The following is an 18,617-nucleotide window of genomic DNA, read 5'->3' on the forward strand; positions in this document are numbered from 1 at the left end:
AGAAATTAACATCTCTGTTACTGTTGTCATATGTTATCCAAACTATGCAGAGCCAAAGCTAACAAGAACTTCTGCTACACAAGCATGCTGACAGATGGCAGCCATCTAAACTGAGAATAGCACCAAAAATACATTGCTCAGAAGTGAAGAAGGATGTCGTGAGAAGTTTTATGATTTGTTTTGTTATCTGAAAACCACAGTAAATCCTAACTCAATGAACTCAGCAGAAGCATTTGCAGACTGAGGGGCATTTTAACTTTCACTGTGATGTTCAATCTCCTCTGTTTTAGCAGCTGAAGATTTCTTCTCTAAACTACAGATATCAGGAAGTTTATTGGAAGATGTTTAGAAAACACCGGTACTCAAGTACCAGGCAATCATACCACCCTTCTGGCAGCCCTGCAGACCACTCACACTAATCCCTATTTTAAGGCTCTGTGACCTCTAGAATTGCAGTTCTCAGAAGTAATCTGCTCACTTTAAATATCCTCCAAGCTTACGTCTGAATCCCCAAAGTCATACAGAGAATAAACAACTTTATTTTATAACAGAATTACAGAAAGCAAAATATCACTTAATACAACTTCAAGCTACTATAAATCTAATTTGGCATTTTAACTATACACAAAGTCAACAGCAAAAAAAAAAAAAAAAACCCAAACAACCAACCCCCCTGCAAGAACAAATTAAAAATAAACCCCAATATAATTAACAGGTTTTTGCCATGACAGTCTCAACTGATGGTACTCTCTTATTACTTTATGAATGGAGTCCATTTTACACCTTTTATTCAGTATCCTAAAAATCTGCATTAACCATTAGAGGAAGCATGTGAAACATATACCTTCTCTGTAACAGAAATGTCAGTTCTAACATGGAGACACAGTGAGGTTTAAGAGCAAGCGAGCATTCTACACATGTATTCAAATAATGGAAGTATTGAAATTGGGACACAGTAAGAAAAAAAGCACTACGGTTTTAAGCTGCCTAGATCATCTCTTGTTGGAAAAAGAGAAAGATATTTTGTTCTTCCTTCTTTCCTTATCTGGAATGCTGCAGACAGCAATAAGTCTGCAAAAAGTTGAGCATTGGCACCAAAGTGCAAAAAGAACACAGTGCTCAGTCAGAAGAAATCTGTCTGCAACTCCTTCTCCTCTACAGACTGCCACACCATCTCTGCTCCACAGAGAGGAGCGCCTTAGAAAAGAAAGAGTTACAGAGATACCAGTATAAAATTTATCCAAAGAAATATATTTTTTCAAATTTTAACAAATGTTTTATTTTTATAAAAAACTTTGTTATGTGATATCATATATTTACCTGAATAATCTGAAAAAAAAATCTGTAAATTACTCCAGTAAGAGATTTCATTTGAAATACCTGAAAAAACTATATCTAAATTAGTAAAGATCCTCATTCCTGCACAATTACCACCTGCTCCAGTGAACAATGATTTCCAGACTTCTTTTGTTCACTTTCATATAATTAAGAATCAGTTTCAAAAATACAAGTATTTGTGCAAAAGAAGATCATACCCTCTAAAACTTCATTAAAAAAAAAAAAATCTCTAAGATTGTTAAGAAGTGGTTATAAAAATAAACAAGAAAGATTGTAAGGGAATATAGACCAAAGATGTTAAAATGGAGTTTGGTATTGGCATTTAAGTCGTGCACATATGGTCACTGTTGCTAGGCTTGGTGGATTCAGTGGAGCTGTGATGACTTGGAATGACTACAGTTCTTCGTGGTCAGTATCATTTTTATTTCTGGAAGAAAAAATGAGGTGGAAGGTTACATAAGCATTTGCAACAGATACCATGTGAATGTCACATCAGAGTCAGAAAGTAACTTTCTCTATGCAGGGTTCTTTGGTTTGTTTTTACAGGAAGGGAAGGTTATTTCATAAAAAAATGTTGCATTGACTAAGATCCCCTTCAACCAATATTAGGCAAACAGTACTACACTTTCTCCAAGTATTCATCTTGCTTTAGAGCATTTTTTCCCTCCCCCAAATTCTCATGTTATTTTAACTGCAGCCACTCGCACAGTTTACTGAAAATTTTAATTCACAACCTAGAGCATAAATAAAACAGGAAGGTACTTGTTCAATTCAGTAATCCCTCTGAATCAGAATGCAGTATCTTTTGCTTTTATTAAAGAAAACAAGTCTACACAAAGAATACTGCTGTAGTCATCAGAGCTTTCATCACCTCAGAAACAACTATGCAAAATTCATTGCATGGCTCCATTGCCTTAGCACAGGAGAGCAAAAGGCTCTTGACAGATACCCAAGGCACTTCAGGTGGCTTCCTTTTGTTTAGATTACTGAATTTTTTCCCTAAAGTTTTAACTGAAAGGCAACATCAGTCAAACAAGTCTCTAGGTCTAACACAAAAGTAGCATGGAGAAATGTCCTCTTTTATTCTCTCACAAGCATTGCAGACCATGAACCTGTAGAGCAATTGGCAAACTCAGAGAAGAACATCTGACACGCTCCAGTATTTTGCAAACAATCATTCCACAGTGTATATATTTCTCAGAAGTGCAAAAAAACCAACCCTCACACAATGGAAAGAATTCTTTGAATGCTTTTTTTCCTGAATAAAATTTCTACAAAGTAGTTAAATATTTGATGAAGGAACAAAATGCAGAGTGCAGCTGGCCACTAATGTAGAAACATGGTACAAACCTGCCAAGATAATTTTTTCCTCCCATGACCCAGCCCCTTCTAAAAAGATGCAATTATTTCTATGGGATAGATCATGTTGAACAACAATTCTGGATAAAGGCAGCATGAAGAAACTGGCACAGTCTACGCATATATAGGAGAAGAGGCAATCCCTTCTCCCAAGACTTTTAAATACACACTGATTAATAATAAATGAAAAATGTGATGTTAGCACATATAATAGTAAAACCCTGCAAATCCAAACCATGTGTTCTGCTGCCTCAGTGTATCTTTCTACCTTAGATCCTGTGATGGAAGTGCTGAAAATATGCAAGGGGTGGTTTGTGTGTGCATGTTTAATGTTGCTGTGTACCAAGGGACCAGTGAAATCACCCAAAGCACAGGCATTCTCCTTACTGCAAACAGTGATGTGCATTTTTCCAAGCCTTCTAGAACATTTATGTGATGTGGGGACCCATTGACACCCCCCTATCTCACAGTTCAGTACAGTTCCTTATCCTCTCCTGTGCTTTCAAACTGAAGCTGGAGCATACATGTTATACTCATTTTCAGTGTCACTAAGCAACAAAGCTACAAAACAAATCCAACTGAATGCTGAAACAAAGGTACAATGAAAAAACAGACGTTTATGTAGTGTTTCTTATTTTTGGTGCTTTTCCCCAATTTTCCTTCACAAGCAACCCCCACCTCCATTGTTATTTACAGTTTCTAGTATTATCTAATGTGAAAATAACTTTTTAAAGTACTAATGCTACAACATGAATATCCAGTTGTGTGCTGATCTAGCACTTCCGAATGTGATCCATGTTTTCTCCTGGTTTGTACATTTATGAACAAAAATTATTAATTTCTTTTTCAAACACACAATGATCTGACCAAATCTGAAGAAATTTTCTAGAGGCAGCCCAAACTTAGTTCTACTATGTTTTACATCCTGAAAAAGGATGTAAATTTATGTGCTGAGAAGCTCAGAGGAAAACTGGCCAGAAGATACTGTCTAAACACACAGGATCAAAACAAACATCGTAGTTCTAGCACAATCTGTACGAGGTCAGGAAAGGCAACCGGAACCACTTTGACAGAGAAGGTGGATAAACTTCCTGTCTGCAAGCAGAGGGCAGGCATCCTACTCTTATCCTCATATTCTCCATGGCATTCAACATTGCTGCTCTATGCAGTACTGCATGTAGCAGGAGTTCAGGACAAACTCTCGGGAGAGTTAACATGTGCAGTGATGAGACCCAACAATCCTGCCAGCAGATGAAAAACTCTTGCTCCAGTACCCCACCACAGGCAGTCTCTCAACTGACCCTATCCATGTCAACAGCTAGCAATGTATATTAGCTCTCCCCTTCCTCAGCCACACACAGGCCCCCCCACTACTATCCAGATGTTAGGAAAAGAGACACTTGTAAGTAGACTAAATAAGCTAAGGATTTAGTCTATGTCTTTCAGCTGAAAATATGCATCTGTGATCAGACTAGCTCAGGAAGAGTCCAATTCCTTGATAATGGTCATGCTCCATGGAACAGCATTCATATATCCTCTCAACTGATAACTGAATCTTTCCTCTTCTTGATCCCAGAAGTGATACTCAACAGTTAAATCCTCAGGTCTTAGAAAATTCAGGCACAGGAATAAAGCGGATCTTTTTAACATGACAAATTATCAGGATTATGTGAAAAATATCCTCTACTCTAGTAGCTTACACCAAATTTGGAATCAAATCAGTGTGTCATTTTTCATATATTCCTTGCACTTCACGGCTGTGCTCAAGTCTGCTAAAGCTGCAGGTTGAAATTTATAACGGGTGGTTTCCTTGGGCAAAGAATTTTGTTCAATACTAAGGGAATGCCTGCCTGCACAGGACATAGAACTCTCTTGTGCACGGGGCACAGCCACCATTGTATAAAATACTGAACCAGGGAAATAAGAATCATGACTAATCTCATTTCTTTAAAACATACAAAATGTATTTATTTTACCTGTCTCTCCCTACATCAACATTGATCAAAGTGCATATTAAAAACTCAAAGTTGTACTAAAACAATTTTTCTTCTTGAGATGTGCCAATTACATTGCTGCTCTTCTAGCTAAATACAGAGACTGGTTGGTAAAAAATTCACAGGTCTCCTAAAGAAGGCTTAAACCACTGAAAGTTTTTAAACTTAATTTCTTTAAAAATCTCTCCCATTGACATAACCATTTAACCATTAACAAAACCTTTTTCTTGAATCTGAATCTACCATTAACAAAACCATCAAGTTTCAAAAACCCCGAAGCTTGAGTCTCATACCAACAGCGTGACAAGCAAAGGAAATCTGAAGCTTTACACCCCAAATGGTTACTGAGCTTTAAGACATTAGCCTATAATGAGTGCAAGAGCAGATTTATTCAGTGTTCATCCTGATCTTTCTATTGAATACATAAAGCAGAGCTGTATTGTGGTTTTTTCCTTCTTTTTTTTTCCTCTACCTAGAAAGGAGAGCCTAATAAACTAACGTAACTTCAAATAGCTTTTTCAACTGATAAAAAGCTTTAAAACTTTAGCTTCCAATACATTTACCTTCTTGCCTGGGAAAATGATAAAAGGCCAAAATTTCAGTGTATTTAGGATTAAGGATTAGCTGACTAAACTCAAATGTCCAAGTGTGTCCTTCCTGGAAACTACACAGTCTTCCCACTAAACAAGCAAGATGTTAGGCAAGAACTGTAACTGTGCAGGTAAACAGAAAACTGTGACATGTACTTCACATTTTGCAGAAATAGCCCAAACTCACTTCAATATAAACTATAATAACTTGACCAAACATTGTAGAAAATGCCACGAGAGCACTGTGACAAAACTGGGAGACATAAATAGGAGTATTTGCCACTGAAATTAATGTCAGATTAGACCTAAGATAAAAATTCTTATTCTAATAGTCTTCTATTAGCACCTGTTTCAACTCACCCTTTAGTGAACACCTATCTTAAAGATGCCCCATATTCTTCAGCTGAAAAGACATGAATGCAACAGAAAACTGATGCTATGTTTTCTTACGTTAATTATATACATAAGCTTACCTGAAGTATTTGCTTGAGGGCATTTTTGATTTTAGTCTTCATCTTCCTCAGCAAGTTCAGTTTCTTTGTGCACCACCACTCTTGTCACAGACATGTCAGGGTGCTGTTCTTTGGCTTCTTTGATTGCCTGTGCCAGGGCCTGCAAACGTATTTAAAACATAGAACTTAACACACCAAAGGACATTCACGTGGGGCCACAGAATGGAGGATTACCTTTGGAAAATTTGGTTATAATTTTTCAGAACTGTAAATTCCTGAACTTGAGAGGGATCAAGGGTAAATAACTAACCAAACCCCAAACCAAACCAATTCCCAAAACACAAAACCCAAGTGAGGGGAAAAAAACCAAACCAACCATGCTAAAAATTTACCAAGATTTTCAGGAAGTAACGAATAACCATAAAGTTGTAAGATAACTTTCTATCTCATCTCAGGAGAAAAAAGTATTCCTATATCCCAGAAGTTTTTGAACTTCTTCAAAAGATCTAACAAATAACACCTTAAGAAAAGTATAAGATAGTACAGAAAAATAAGAGTGCCCTTCAGTTTCCTGAACAAAACAGAAAGATACTTTGGAATGTATACTAAGTATGGTACTGAAACTCTGGAATCAGATCATAACAGAAATTTCTTTCTCAGCACAAGAATCTCATTTTTCTCCTTGTACTAGTTTAAGAGAAATTTCTCTAGCTTAATTCAGGGAAGTATAAATGTAAGTATCATTCAGTTTCTTGTAATCCCTCCCCATCTTAAGAAATTTTATCATCTTAAGAGATGTACCAATATACCCAGTTGGATCAGATGACCATCTTAGGTCCCTTCCAACTGAAATGCAGTATTTTATTCTACATCATAGTAAACCACGTAAGAGTACCCTCTGAATCATCACAGGTTAAACAGCACCTGGTACCTTCTCTTTCTTGCCCTGATCTACACATCTTATTTCAGTGAGCTGTACTACAGGTGGAACCTAACATAAGAAAAAACCAGAAGACAAGGAAAAGCATTATGAGGCAACAGTTCACCTGTTCACCTTAGTATTAAATGCAACTAAAAACCCCCCAAAATACTAGAAGGAGCAAGGAAAATATAGTGCAACAAAAAGGTTTATCTTAATTTAGAAAAGTGACTATTTCCTGAGCTAGCTACAGGTATTAAGTGAGAGAAGAAATAACTAACTCTGAAGAGAGATTGAATACACCAGCATTAGGCACCCTAACTATTATGTGATACTGAATTTGAAATCCTATTAAGGGAATATGTACAGGACACGCAATGTGCATTGGTACAATACCGGTGTTTGGTGTTTGTTTACAATCAAACCATAAACAATGAAAAACCCCTAAGACTCTAATTGTTAAATTACAACAAGTAATACAAACATTTATATTCTGAAACTCCAAACTGAAATATTATTTTCCTATTGAAAACCGGTTTAGTCATATAGGGAGCTAAAAGACAAAATAAAAAACATCCAGCATGTAGTTTGGGCACTTAAGAAGCTCAATATTCACTTAAGAAAAAGCAGCAGATATTTCTTAAATCGCTTAAAAGCTGGTCACTGTTGTTTTAAACTTCAGTGATTAAAATTCTATTTTGTACTTCCTTTTTTATAATTTCATTCTTTACTTCAATATTCACTTGTCTCAAATTAAAGAATGGCTTTGAGAATTGTCTGATATACTAAAGCTATTTTGTGACCTTTCCAGACATCTGAAGTGCACTGAACATGTGTCAAGGCAAACAAGAGCCATCCATGCCTGATGCTAAACAGCGCATTTAATTATGAGTGTCAAGAAGAGATTCAACTTGTCAAAAGACACTTTCTGGACGCAAATCAAAATGTGAAAATAAATTCCCTGCAAAATCTCAATATATTACAATTCATAAGTTAAATTAAACCCTTATGCTGATCTGTGAAGCCTTTGGGAAGTTAGAAAGATATTCACCGCAAGGTAGGCTTTTCCATTTGTATTAACCAATGACTGGTGATTGCTTTTGTTACTAATAGTTTCTTAGATTAAAAAACTCCCTGTGTAATCATCACTACAAGGACCAGATAATTGACTTTTGTCAATTATTTTCCTGTGTAGTTCTCGAATTCAGCCATATTAATTTGCCACTAGAAGTGATTTTAACCTTAGTTTCTAAGACATTGTAAAATACTGCTTTAGTACTGATGGAGATGAAAGGTACATACAATTTCAGCAGATCAACAATTACTTTTGTTACACATAATTCTACAAATACTGGCCAAAACCTAATTTTTAAATTCAAGCAGTTTACATTTTAATGTATTTCAAAGTTTTCAGTCAAAATGAGCACTGCATTCAGATGTTGCTGAAACAATGCAGTAGAGACTCCCATCTATCCAGATTAGCGTATCAAAATAAGATTATTTCAGTAATGCTTTTCCTCCCAATGCAAAAGCTGAACTAAATAAACTGGGTCTCTTCCAAGAAGAGTAATCCCTTTAAAAATAGTAAAGTCCATTCAGATGATCTATGATGCAAACTTACAAATGCTGTTTTCCTTTCACATATATTCAAAAGGCTTCTTAACTGAAAACACTAGTGATTAATAACTATGCCACAATTAACAGTCTCAGGGTCCTTCTATATCCTTTTATTCAATTTTTCTACCTTTCTCTTACTTCAGATTTCACCAGACTACAAAACGCACATTTTAAATGTTAAGTTTGCATACTCACCTCATCATGGTCAATATCTGCATCTCCAGTAATGACAATGCGCTTCTCAATTCTTGTTTCTGATACTCCACCTTTTACCATCTACAGATGATAGAAAAAAACCCCCACAACATCCCTGTAATTATTCCATATTTCCACAAAGCACTGCTTTCTGCTGCACTAAAGCAAACAAGATTTCTGTGTCTGAGTTGCAATTCATACTAAATGTGTTCAGTGCTAAATCATCCCTTCCTTTTTCAGGTACACAGTTGGTCACCATCTAGCAATTGCTAAACTTGATAAAAATCAAGCAATAGAGAATTACTCCTGTTACTGGAGCCCATGATTGGCAAACTGTAATTCCAGCTTCTTCTGCCATATAAATCTGGCAACATGGAAATTCCAGGAGTCTTTTATTTCAACCCATCTATCATGGGCTTCTCCTCAGTCATAATCCTATGCCATTAAATACAAAGATGATCTGGGTTTTAATTCTGTCATTAAAGGACCTTCACCAGATATTTTCAACATATTTCACACTGCTGAATAGTTTTGCAGTTTTTTTCTTCACTTCTTATTCTAATGATTAAAATACTTTACCTTATAAAAAAATTCTCACAGAAATAACATTATTTGCCTTTTTAATCAGCCTGTGTATGAGAAAAGAATAAACTACTACTTAAGATACACTGACCATACTAGAAAATAGCTAAGATGACTCTGTTAAGAACACCGTTAGAATATTAAAACTATTTTAGAAGGTCCCTGTATCAGTAATGAACAGTTTGCGATGTAAAATAGAAAGGTAGCTTAGAAAATTCAAACAATCTTGTTAGACTGCTTATCATCAATTCAAAAAAGATAAAGATCTGCTGCATCATGGTAATCCCAGTAATTTTTCAGAAGACAAGACTGAAACCATTTTCTTTGTGTTCCTTCCAAGAAGCAAGATTATTTGACATCTGAACTTGACAAGCAAATGTATATTTCCTGTCAAAACTCTGATTCAATTCATTGAATAAAGATTTTTTTCCTAAAATGGTGGTGGTTTAATATTTCCAAAAGGGAGCAGGAGTCTGAAAAGGATCTGTTGACCGGTCTGTATAACAAAACATACGCACTTTTAATTTCGAGCTTACTTTATGTGACTCAATTTCCAACATTATCCTTCCTCTGTCATTTTGTGCATAAGACTTTCAATCTTCAGAACATTTCGATCTTTAGAAAATACATCCAGTGAGCAGTGAACTATTGTTCAATTCTGTCATGTTGCAAAACTTATGTCTCTTGGGGGGGGAATCCTGAATTCACACTTTGTTTCCCTCTTCCATTTTTCTTTGCCCTAAACAATACTTTCTATAATTTTATTAGAAAAAGATGCTAAGAGTTCAAAGAGGAGTTGAAAACTGTGTTGTTTAGGCATGCCTATAATTTAACAAATATTTACATAAATTAGCAATAACAATAATCATCATCATGCTTTGGTAGTTCAACACACTCTGGCATGAAACATTACATGTTTCATGTTTTACATGAAACAGATGTGATCTCCCATTAACACTGAGTTTTCCTTTCCAAGCATGGAATGCAGAGCAAATAATTCAGCACCCAAATACGCTTGCAAAGTAATGTAGCAGAATGATCTGTTTTTAAATATTCCCTAAACCTAGGAGCACAGGGATGATCAACACAAAATCTGGGAAAACATTGTTTCAGTTCACCATGGTGGCATTAGCAGGGCTCCTGTGGACCTCCGACAAATTAGTTACACTAGCAAAGATTCTGTAGGATATCAGTGAGTGATGACAGGGCTGAATCTGTAAAAATTTAGTTACATACTTATTTGTCAAATACTGAAATAAGACCTACATGAACTACTGAAAAACCACTAATCATATTTTTCCCAGATATTCCTGTTTATTCATTAGGACTTCTGTCTTGAAAATCTATGTACAGAAAGATTAACTCTCATGCATGCCTGAAATAAATCCCTTCCATTTCAAGTTAGTTTTTGTCAATGAATGAGCAGATATACAAGAAACTTCATGCAAAATTGTGTTTTGAGGGCCCGGTGTCTTTTTTAGTTAAGAAAGACATTAAATATATTTTACCTTTGTGATGTGTGTAGTTGTGGTAGTAGAAATGGACTCTGATGTAATTGTCTGTGCACTCACCAGCACACCGCTATCACCAACAGCACTGCCATCAAGCTATAAGAAAAAGGTATTTTTGTATTTTGGCATTTAAAAACCTTTGTTTTCACAGGAGAAAAGGCTATTTTTCTTATTAAACAGTCTTTAATTCAACTAGAACTGAAACCTAAATAGAAGCCATCCAAGTTTACAGAGTCATGTAAGGCTCTTATTACGGCTCATTCCTGCGCAGAATTCATGATCACAGTTAAGTGTTCCTTTCAGAAGCAATGAGATATTTTAATCAAGTTTCCAAAACTGGACTAAAGTGAGTTATACTTTTGCAGACAGTAACTAAGTCTTTTTTACAGAAAAAGAAAATTAGAACTTCTTAAGTAATATGGTTTTGTAACATTTCACTTACCTAATTCATAGCCTAAGTATAATCTTATCTGCTAGAAAAAAAGTATATGCTTTTAAAAAGCATTTTTGGACATTATCTATTTTGATCTACATAATCGGAATGAAAATAAGATTGCAAACAAACCAGTCACCATACCTGTGAAGATTCATATGTGATAGTCTTAGTTTCTGTTTGAACAATTGGAATTTCTTTAGTGGAGATTTCAGTTCTCTGTGCGGCATCCGAAATGGTTACCATCTCTGTTTTCACTACTGGAGGCTGTGATGCAAGAAATAAACAACCAATTCAAAAGACAGAAGAAGTTTTGTAAAGTGGACCAAGAAAACACAACCAAAAGCTCAAGAAAAGCATAACAGTAAGATAAGTATTTGACTGACTTCCCATACAAAAAGCATGCAGTAAAAAAGCAAAATGAAACGAAGATTAATATATCAGCTCTCTAGGATATCCATAATATTGTAGGAAAATTTAATCTCCTAATAACCTTGTCAAAGTTCAGTGTTTCAGCCAACAGTACGTATCAAAGAGCAATTGCTAAAACGAAGCTACATGTGTACTGAAAATGTGTAAAAGGATCACTACAAAAAAAAAAATCTTAGTTTGCATTAAGAAATTGACAGCTAGCTCAGAGAGATGAACTTTGTATTAGAACTAATCTGGGAAAATACCTATCACTCCTCAGTCTGCAAATCAGGACTAGAAATTCCATAAAATTTTAACTATATAATATGTATTACTTCTGGAAAAGAAAAACTTTTGAAAACTGGATTTTAAGCAGTCTAAATTTTTCTGTAAGTCAATTACTTCTTTTGACAAAGATTCTAAAAAGCTACTTCAACAATTTAGAATAAAGTAGTGGTATTCTCTGCAATATCACAAACAAAGCAATTAACCTGGGGTCTGTAAGCTAGTGAACTCATGGCTTATCTTATTGGAGGAGATTTTCACTAGATTTAAGAACTAAAGCCTTCTGATATTTTTCTAGATGCATCAGCTGCTATCTTATATTGGTTTTGAATACACATGGGGTAAAATGCCAGGACAAAAACGCAAACACCCTTTCAAGCTTACACACACAGTAGCCCTTCTCCCCTTCCTCCAAACTATCTATGTTTTTAGGAAGTGTGGGTGCTTGCAAATTTTAAAAGTCTAATAAACTAATTATTTCATGTAATTCATCAGAACAGTTGTGTATGCAAAAGACAACAAAAGAAAGAATACAAGCTGTTTCGATTTAGAAGGGAAAAAAATTGCCACCATTACAACAACAAGCAGGTAGAGAACTACAAAAAACCCACTGAATTGGTGAAAAACTCAGCAGAAGATTATGACAAATTTACAAAGACATACATGTCTGCATTTAATTTTTTCCCCTTCTGCTTCTTTATCATTTGCCCAGCAAGGAACTCTTCAACCTTGTTTGGCTTAAAACAACTGGTTGCGACAGGAACCCCTGCATGCTTCCTAAGTATCTACTGCACGAGAAGACTTCATAGAAACGTGATATGAGCGTCACCACTTAACAGTGCAGTGCTCTCACCTATGCAATTTCTAGCCACACATATTCTAGCCTAAAAATCCGTAATGTTTTACTGAAAGAAGGAAAAAAAAGGCAGGAAAAGCAGCGATTAATTACAGGGGGAAAAGGAACAAAAATTAGTGACGGGTGCTTTCTAATTTCAATTTGCAATAGTTTTCCAATCACAATTACATGTCATGGACTTGTCAAAAACAGCTGACAAATAGACAAGACAAGACTTAAAACACTGGAAACATGTAAGTAATAAATACACATTATGTATGTGCATATAAAATACGGAGGAGATTAAAAAAAAAGAGATCTCAGTCTTCGGAAGGTTTGCCTTTACTGGTGATTTTCACGCAGTTCTAGCAAAAAGTCAGAAACCATAACTGAAGGAGACAGAATTTCACTGCTCATCAATGGTTTCCCCTTCCAAATGATCTGAATCTTGTTGGATGCCAGAAGATGTGGAGGAATAGGAGAAGAAGAAAGGCAGGTATATGTTCACCCCAAGAAATATCTCTGCTTAATCTAGTTGTCATACTGTTCTACCATTTACCTCAGAACAACAAATTAATTGTGGTGTTACATCAATGTCAACATGAGACACATCTCCATTGAGTTTCAGCTGTTCCTCCTCTTTTTCTTCACCTAAATCTTGCTTAATTTGTTCTGACAAATTCTTCTCTTCTGTAGCTACAGTAACTGTATTTGCCTGAACCAAATCTTCAGCTGTAACTTGTGTGTGCTCCACTGGGACATTTAGTTTACTGCCTTCTGGTACGGCTTCCACATGCTGCGTTTTTTCTTCATGTTCTTTCCTTTTCACGTCTTCCTCTTCTTCCTGTTCTTCCCTGATGATTTCCTCAATTGACCTATGATGGGGCTGGTATTCTCCCACCTCTTCATCCTCACTCTCACTACTACTGCTGCTGCTGCTACTATCTGATGGCAATGATGAAGAGTCCTTTTTTGACAGATGCTCCACCTTACATGTCTCCCCAGCATCAGTGGCAACGTGTATTTTCCCTTTGTTGGTTTCGTCTACGACTACTGTTTCTTCTATCCCAAACTCTGCCTGCTTCTTCTCCTCCACTATGTCCAGAGTCTCATGTGAACTCTGCACAAAAAACATGGATGAGGAAAAACAAAAGTAGAGTATATGAATAAATTAAAATGATGAAAATAAAATTAGCTGATGGCTGGTTCATGTCATATGGAAGACAAAAGATGGCTGTGATGGTTAACTGAAAAAAGAAGGAAGGAAAGAATGAAGATGGATTGGAAGAGTTAGAGCCAATTTAGCCATGGAAAAAAGTCTGCAGAACCTTATCAGCATCGCTGACTCCAGTACAAGGCCCTTCTGCTCTGGAAGCATGTCTCTGTGAAACAAAAAGTAATCAGAGGACAAGAATCAATGCATAACCCTTTTCAATAGTGCAACATCCTCCAAGCAAGCTTTTAAGAATGTATACGCATGATACTAGACAGATGCTACATATTCACTGCAAGATGATAGTTTCCTTACACTTCATCGAGATATTTGATCAAAAGTAGGTAAGAGTTATGGAAATTATTATTGGCATAAGAATTGAATTATGAAAGCCTGAAAATAAAAAGCATGAATGCACTAGCCAGTGATGCTACTGAGGCAGTTATTTCTCTCAGTTAAATCAAGAATTCAGAATAAATAATATTTTTAAAAAGTAAACAGCAAAAAATAACGTTCTACTACCAGTTTGCGATAATTTAAAAAATAGTAAAAAAGGCTTTGTTGTATGGTTTTATTCGTTGCCTTTGTTCTGTTACTTTATGAAACTTAATAGATAATGAGAGGAAGACTGCTTAGGGTAGTATGTTGCCAGAACAGCAATACATGATTACCAAGAAGATCCTATTAGAATTCAGTCTGGAGCCAAAAGGATGATATTAAAGCAGCTATATTAGTATTTGTTGCATAACAAAATAACGACAGCTATCTGAAAGCCCACAGTAAATTATGTATTAGGTGTCAGGTTTTTTTAATCAAACGTATTTTTAGTGAACAGTCTGCAGCAAAATTAAGAGCTCAAATGAAAAGAATGCAAAAATCGACACACCATCTGTGACTTAATGCTAGCTTTTATTGCTGTTTACCTAGCGCAGCACCTACGGAGCATAAGCTTAGGCAAGCACCGATTCCTCCCTGTTCGTGGCGCGCTGCAGACGCAGAGCTAAGCTCCGAGGCAGGCAGGCACGCCGCTCTAAGGCAGGCGGGACGCACGGGAGCAGCCGCCCGCAGCCCGGCCCCGTCCCTGCCCCGGCCCCGCGCCCGAGCAGCACCTGGGGCGGCGCGGCCGCGGCGGCGCCCGTCTGCTCCCGCGCAGCGCCCTCTGCTGGCCCCGGGCTGGCGGCGGCGAAGGGCCCGCTGGTGCCGGCGCCGAAGCGCTCCTTACTAAACAAAATGGAGGTTATCTCCTCTTCCAGGCTCTAGACGGGTCAGAGAAGGGAAAGAATTAGACAGCGGCGGACGGAGCGGCAGCCACCTACAAGGGAAATGTTTGGCAAGACAGAGACGTGACAAAGGCAAGGGCTGGGCGGGAGCAGGGGGGCACGGACAGAGGGGACACAGCACAGCCGTGCGCTGGGGCTGCGCCTCCACCATGCGCAACACACCGTGGAAACGGAATACATAGACATTTACACATCGACATATACACATCGACATTTACACGGATTTCCCAAACAGCACGGTTTACTTAGCTGGTAATTCCGTATTTACTATTGGGATTTTTTTTCCCTTTTAAAAATCCATTTTTGATACCTTCTAATGCCCAGCTGGATCAGAGCTCCAGGTCTGTCAGACACATTTGCTCGAAATACATACCCACAGAGCTGAAATGTTAAAATATTTCTTACTTCTTTATAATAAATGTTATATATATGGTTTCAAAATACTTAAATATCCTAAGGAAATTCATGTCGATTAAAAATCTGTTTTAATAAAGCCCTTCCCATTTCAGTGGGAAAACTTGTTTGGTTTTTTTTTCAAATATACGTAAAAGATTACACATTGCTTTAAAGCATAAGTTATATGTTCATAGTCTGGTCTATTTTTTGTAGGGCTATAAATCTGTATGGTTAAGCAAAGTTTGAAAGTTCATGTGGGTACAAGTCTCTGAAAGGCTACAATTCTTTATTTCAGATTTCATTGCACGAACGCTGGTAAGAAGTTAGAAGTAAAAGCGGTTAAAATAAAAAGCCATCAACATACAAATACATAACATGACATAAGACACATGTTGACAACATTCCATGAGATACATTTCAGCCTTCCTGAAGGGCACTACAGAGAATCATGCCAGAAGCAGACGCCAGAGGAAAGCCAAGGTGCCATGCACACAGCTGCAGCGGTGGGGATTCACCATGGGAGCAGTGATGTAGAGTATGAACTGAAAGAGGTTACACCATGCTACTGTACATACACTACAGCCCAGATGGCATGCAGAAGAACAGAGAAGGAAAAAGAAAAAGAACCTGTAACTTGTTCTTTTTCCCTACACTAAAATTCAAAGTTTATTTCAAGGGTGGCTAAGAAAAGTTAACAGGAATGCAAGTTATTTAATCTGCCTTCATGCAACATTGAATATCCATCAGGGCAATGTGTTCCTTACCCCTCCTTTCTTTCCCTAGTTTGCTACACCCAAGAAGCATTCATCTCTTAACAGATTACATCCAGAGGCAAAGATGTTAATGATCCTCCTTTCACTGTACTCTGGTACCTTGTTTTCTGATCACTCAAAGAATTAAAAATTAAAAAAAAAAAGCAGGCGAAAACCAAAATCTTTATGTGGTAGGTGGTCAGGCTGTGTGCATCTCCCTCTATCCCTGCTCCCCCTTATATATATATATATAATTAAAGACACACACATACCACCCCTCTTTTAGCATTTTCCCACCTTCAAATTTTTGGGTCTTCCAGTCTTTTAAAATGAAAACCCCAGTCACACAGTTCATTTGATAATGTAACCCCTGTTTCCTGGGGTAAATTTCCTTAGTAAAAAGGATTCAATGTATAGATAGGATTCATCAATTTTCTATCAGCCCCTGTTTAAATTCCTGGCAAATTCTTCTGGTACACAGTCATACACTCTAACATGATATATTGTTTACAAGCTGCGGCAGATGGATTAAAGAAAAAATATTGTGGGTATCCATAAAATAGAAATTTTCCCCATATTTGCGACATACATATTAATGTGTTGGGTTTTGTTTAATTAAGTCACAGATGCTGTGCACTTGCAAGAGTATGGTGGATCTAGAGTATAGTGGCACAAATGAGATGCACCCAAAATAACATTTCTAGTACACAGAAAATTACTTATTTGCAAGCATTTTTGCTGAAGCAAAAGAAGGAAGAAAACAAAGACTATTAGCAGTGGTATCCCTGCTTTATTCTCATCTATTATTCAGCTATCCTAAAGGACAGGCAAGGATCAACAGGCATCCATCAACAAATAATTCAGGATGGAAATACAGTTTCCCAAATGTCATATTTCTATATGTTAGTGAAATAGGACTGCCAGCTTCACATTCACCTAATAGACCAAAAGTGATGTAAAAAAAGCAACATCACAATTGCTACTCATCACTATCACACTGCTACTAGTCCCACTGGTTATAGAGTGCTTTTCTTTGCATAGATGTTAAACCAACTTATCAGGGACAAACCCTCCCTCTTTTCCTGAATGAAAATACAGGTACAGAAGTGCAGAGGTACTCAGAACAGGTTGCCTTTGAAATGAAGCTGTTTATACAGCATTATTGATTTGAACAATGATTACATAGTGAACACCCAAAGCAAAAGTTCTTGTGTGAAGTGTCTAGTAATGGCAAGCAATTATTTCCATACAGAGTGAAAATACATGTTTTGGTGTCATCCTAGTCACATCAAATACAGTAATTTTCCAGTGAAAAATTGGTTTTCTTTTCAAATAGTGGCCATTCAGAACTTCATGGTTAGTTTGACGTTTTAAGAAAAATGTTGCTGGCATTCTTATATGTGTGTATCTATACACATATACACACAGAGATCCTGGTTTACAACTCAACATTCTCCTTCCAGTATTGGCTTAAAAAAGTTATTTCCATCAAGGAAAAAAAAAAAAAAAAGAACAAGAAAGAAGTGCCCAAGCTAGCAAGCTAGCCCACAGCAGATATAGCGACAAAGCAGCAGGTTTCAGGGCAGCCACCTTATCGGTTTCCTCTGGTTTTGCTCCAGCAATCCACGGCATTGCAATCCATTGTTTCTCCTTCCCAGGCAGTGTTTTCACTTGGAAAATGTGGTCTCCTTTTTTCTATTTGGTTTTCATTTTATAAAACCAGTGTAAATCAACAAGCAATGAAACAGACATACACTGTACATAAACATAAAACCAAATCATCTGGAAGTGACAGAACATACTAGATGAGCAAAAAAAGAAACCAAATCACCAGATATAAAATAACTTGCAGGGGCCTCAACTTCAATGCAAAGAAATTAATACAGAAAATACACACAAACACATAATAAAAATTAAGTTACACTTTGACATAAATCTCTGTTTCAACCAAAAATATATTTATCGCTATTAAATGAACCACTGTGTCATGAATATTTGAAAATATGACCAACATTTGTATCTATGCATATACCACCATGGGTAGAAATATTAAGGTGGTACTAAGAAATTTGAGGAATTTCTTGGCAGTAACCATAAATTAACAGAATAAAGAAGTGATGCATAGTTGCTGTGTTCTCTGTATGCGCATACTCACAGTTCAGACTGCTTACAGATATTACTGAAATAACGTCCTATTATCAAAAAGAATTCTGTAGCATCAGGCCTGCTTAATTGAAAGCTCACATTTCTGTGCACTAAAAGAAAGCTGAAGAATTTAAGGGGATAGGACAACAATACATTTAAGGAAGGAAGGGTGGGAACCATGGTGATAGACAAGGACAACACCACAAGCTGATTGCTTTAAAAGACTGATTTACTCATCTCCTGAAAGAAACAGCTAATAACCCAATATAACTACAAGTTTCACAACAGCATGAGAAATTTGGGTAGCTTT

General features: G+C 36.7%; 1 protein-coding gene across 32 annotated transcripts in view; it reads right to left on the reverse strand.

Moving 5' to 3' along the window:
- Positions 1-519: 519 nt before the first annotated feature.
- EPB41L2 (erythrocyte membrane protein band 4.1 like 2) overlaps positions 520-18,617 on the reverse strand; it is a 120,242-nt gene continuing 102,144 nt past the window's right edge. For 8 of the 32 annotated variants that reach the window (XM_032101679.1, XM_032101669.1, XM_032101688.1 and 5 more), the window contains 9 exons: positions 17,753-17,857; positions 14,844-14,990; positions 13,850-13,903; positions 13,081-13,641; positions 11,135-11,257; positions 10,555-10,653; positions 8,465-8,545; positions 5,755-5,893; positions 520-1,765 (listed from right to left, as the gene is read on the reverse strand). In XM_032101679.1, coding sequence (XP_031957570.1) covers positions 5,786-5,893; positions 8,465-8,545; positions 10,555-10,653; positions 11,135-11,257; positions 13,081-13,641; positions 13,850-13,903; positions 14,844-14,990; positions 17,753-17,857 — 1,278 coding nt within the window. In that variant the 3' untranslated portion in view covers positions 520-1,765; positions 5,755-5,785. The remainder of the gene's footprint in view (positions 1,766-5,754; positions 5,894-8,464; positions 8,546-10,554; positions 10,654-11,134; positions 11,258-13,080; positions 13,642-13,849; positions 13,904-14,843; positions 14,991-17,752; positions 17,858-18,617) is intronic. The other 24 variants (XM_032101692.1, XM_032101682.1, XM_032101690.1 and 21 more) reach the window with 10 other exon arrangements.

The sequence above is a fragment of the Corvus moneduloides genome, chromosome 3 (assembly GCF_009650955.1).
Source record: "Corvus moneduloides isolate bCorMon1 chromosome 3, bCorMon1.pri, whole genome shotgun sequence".
Classification (NCBI taxonomy): Eukaryota; Metazoa; Chordata; class Aves; order Passeriformes; family Corvidae; genus Corvus; species Corvus moneduloides.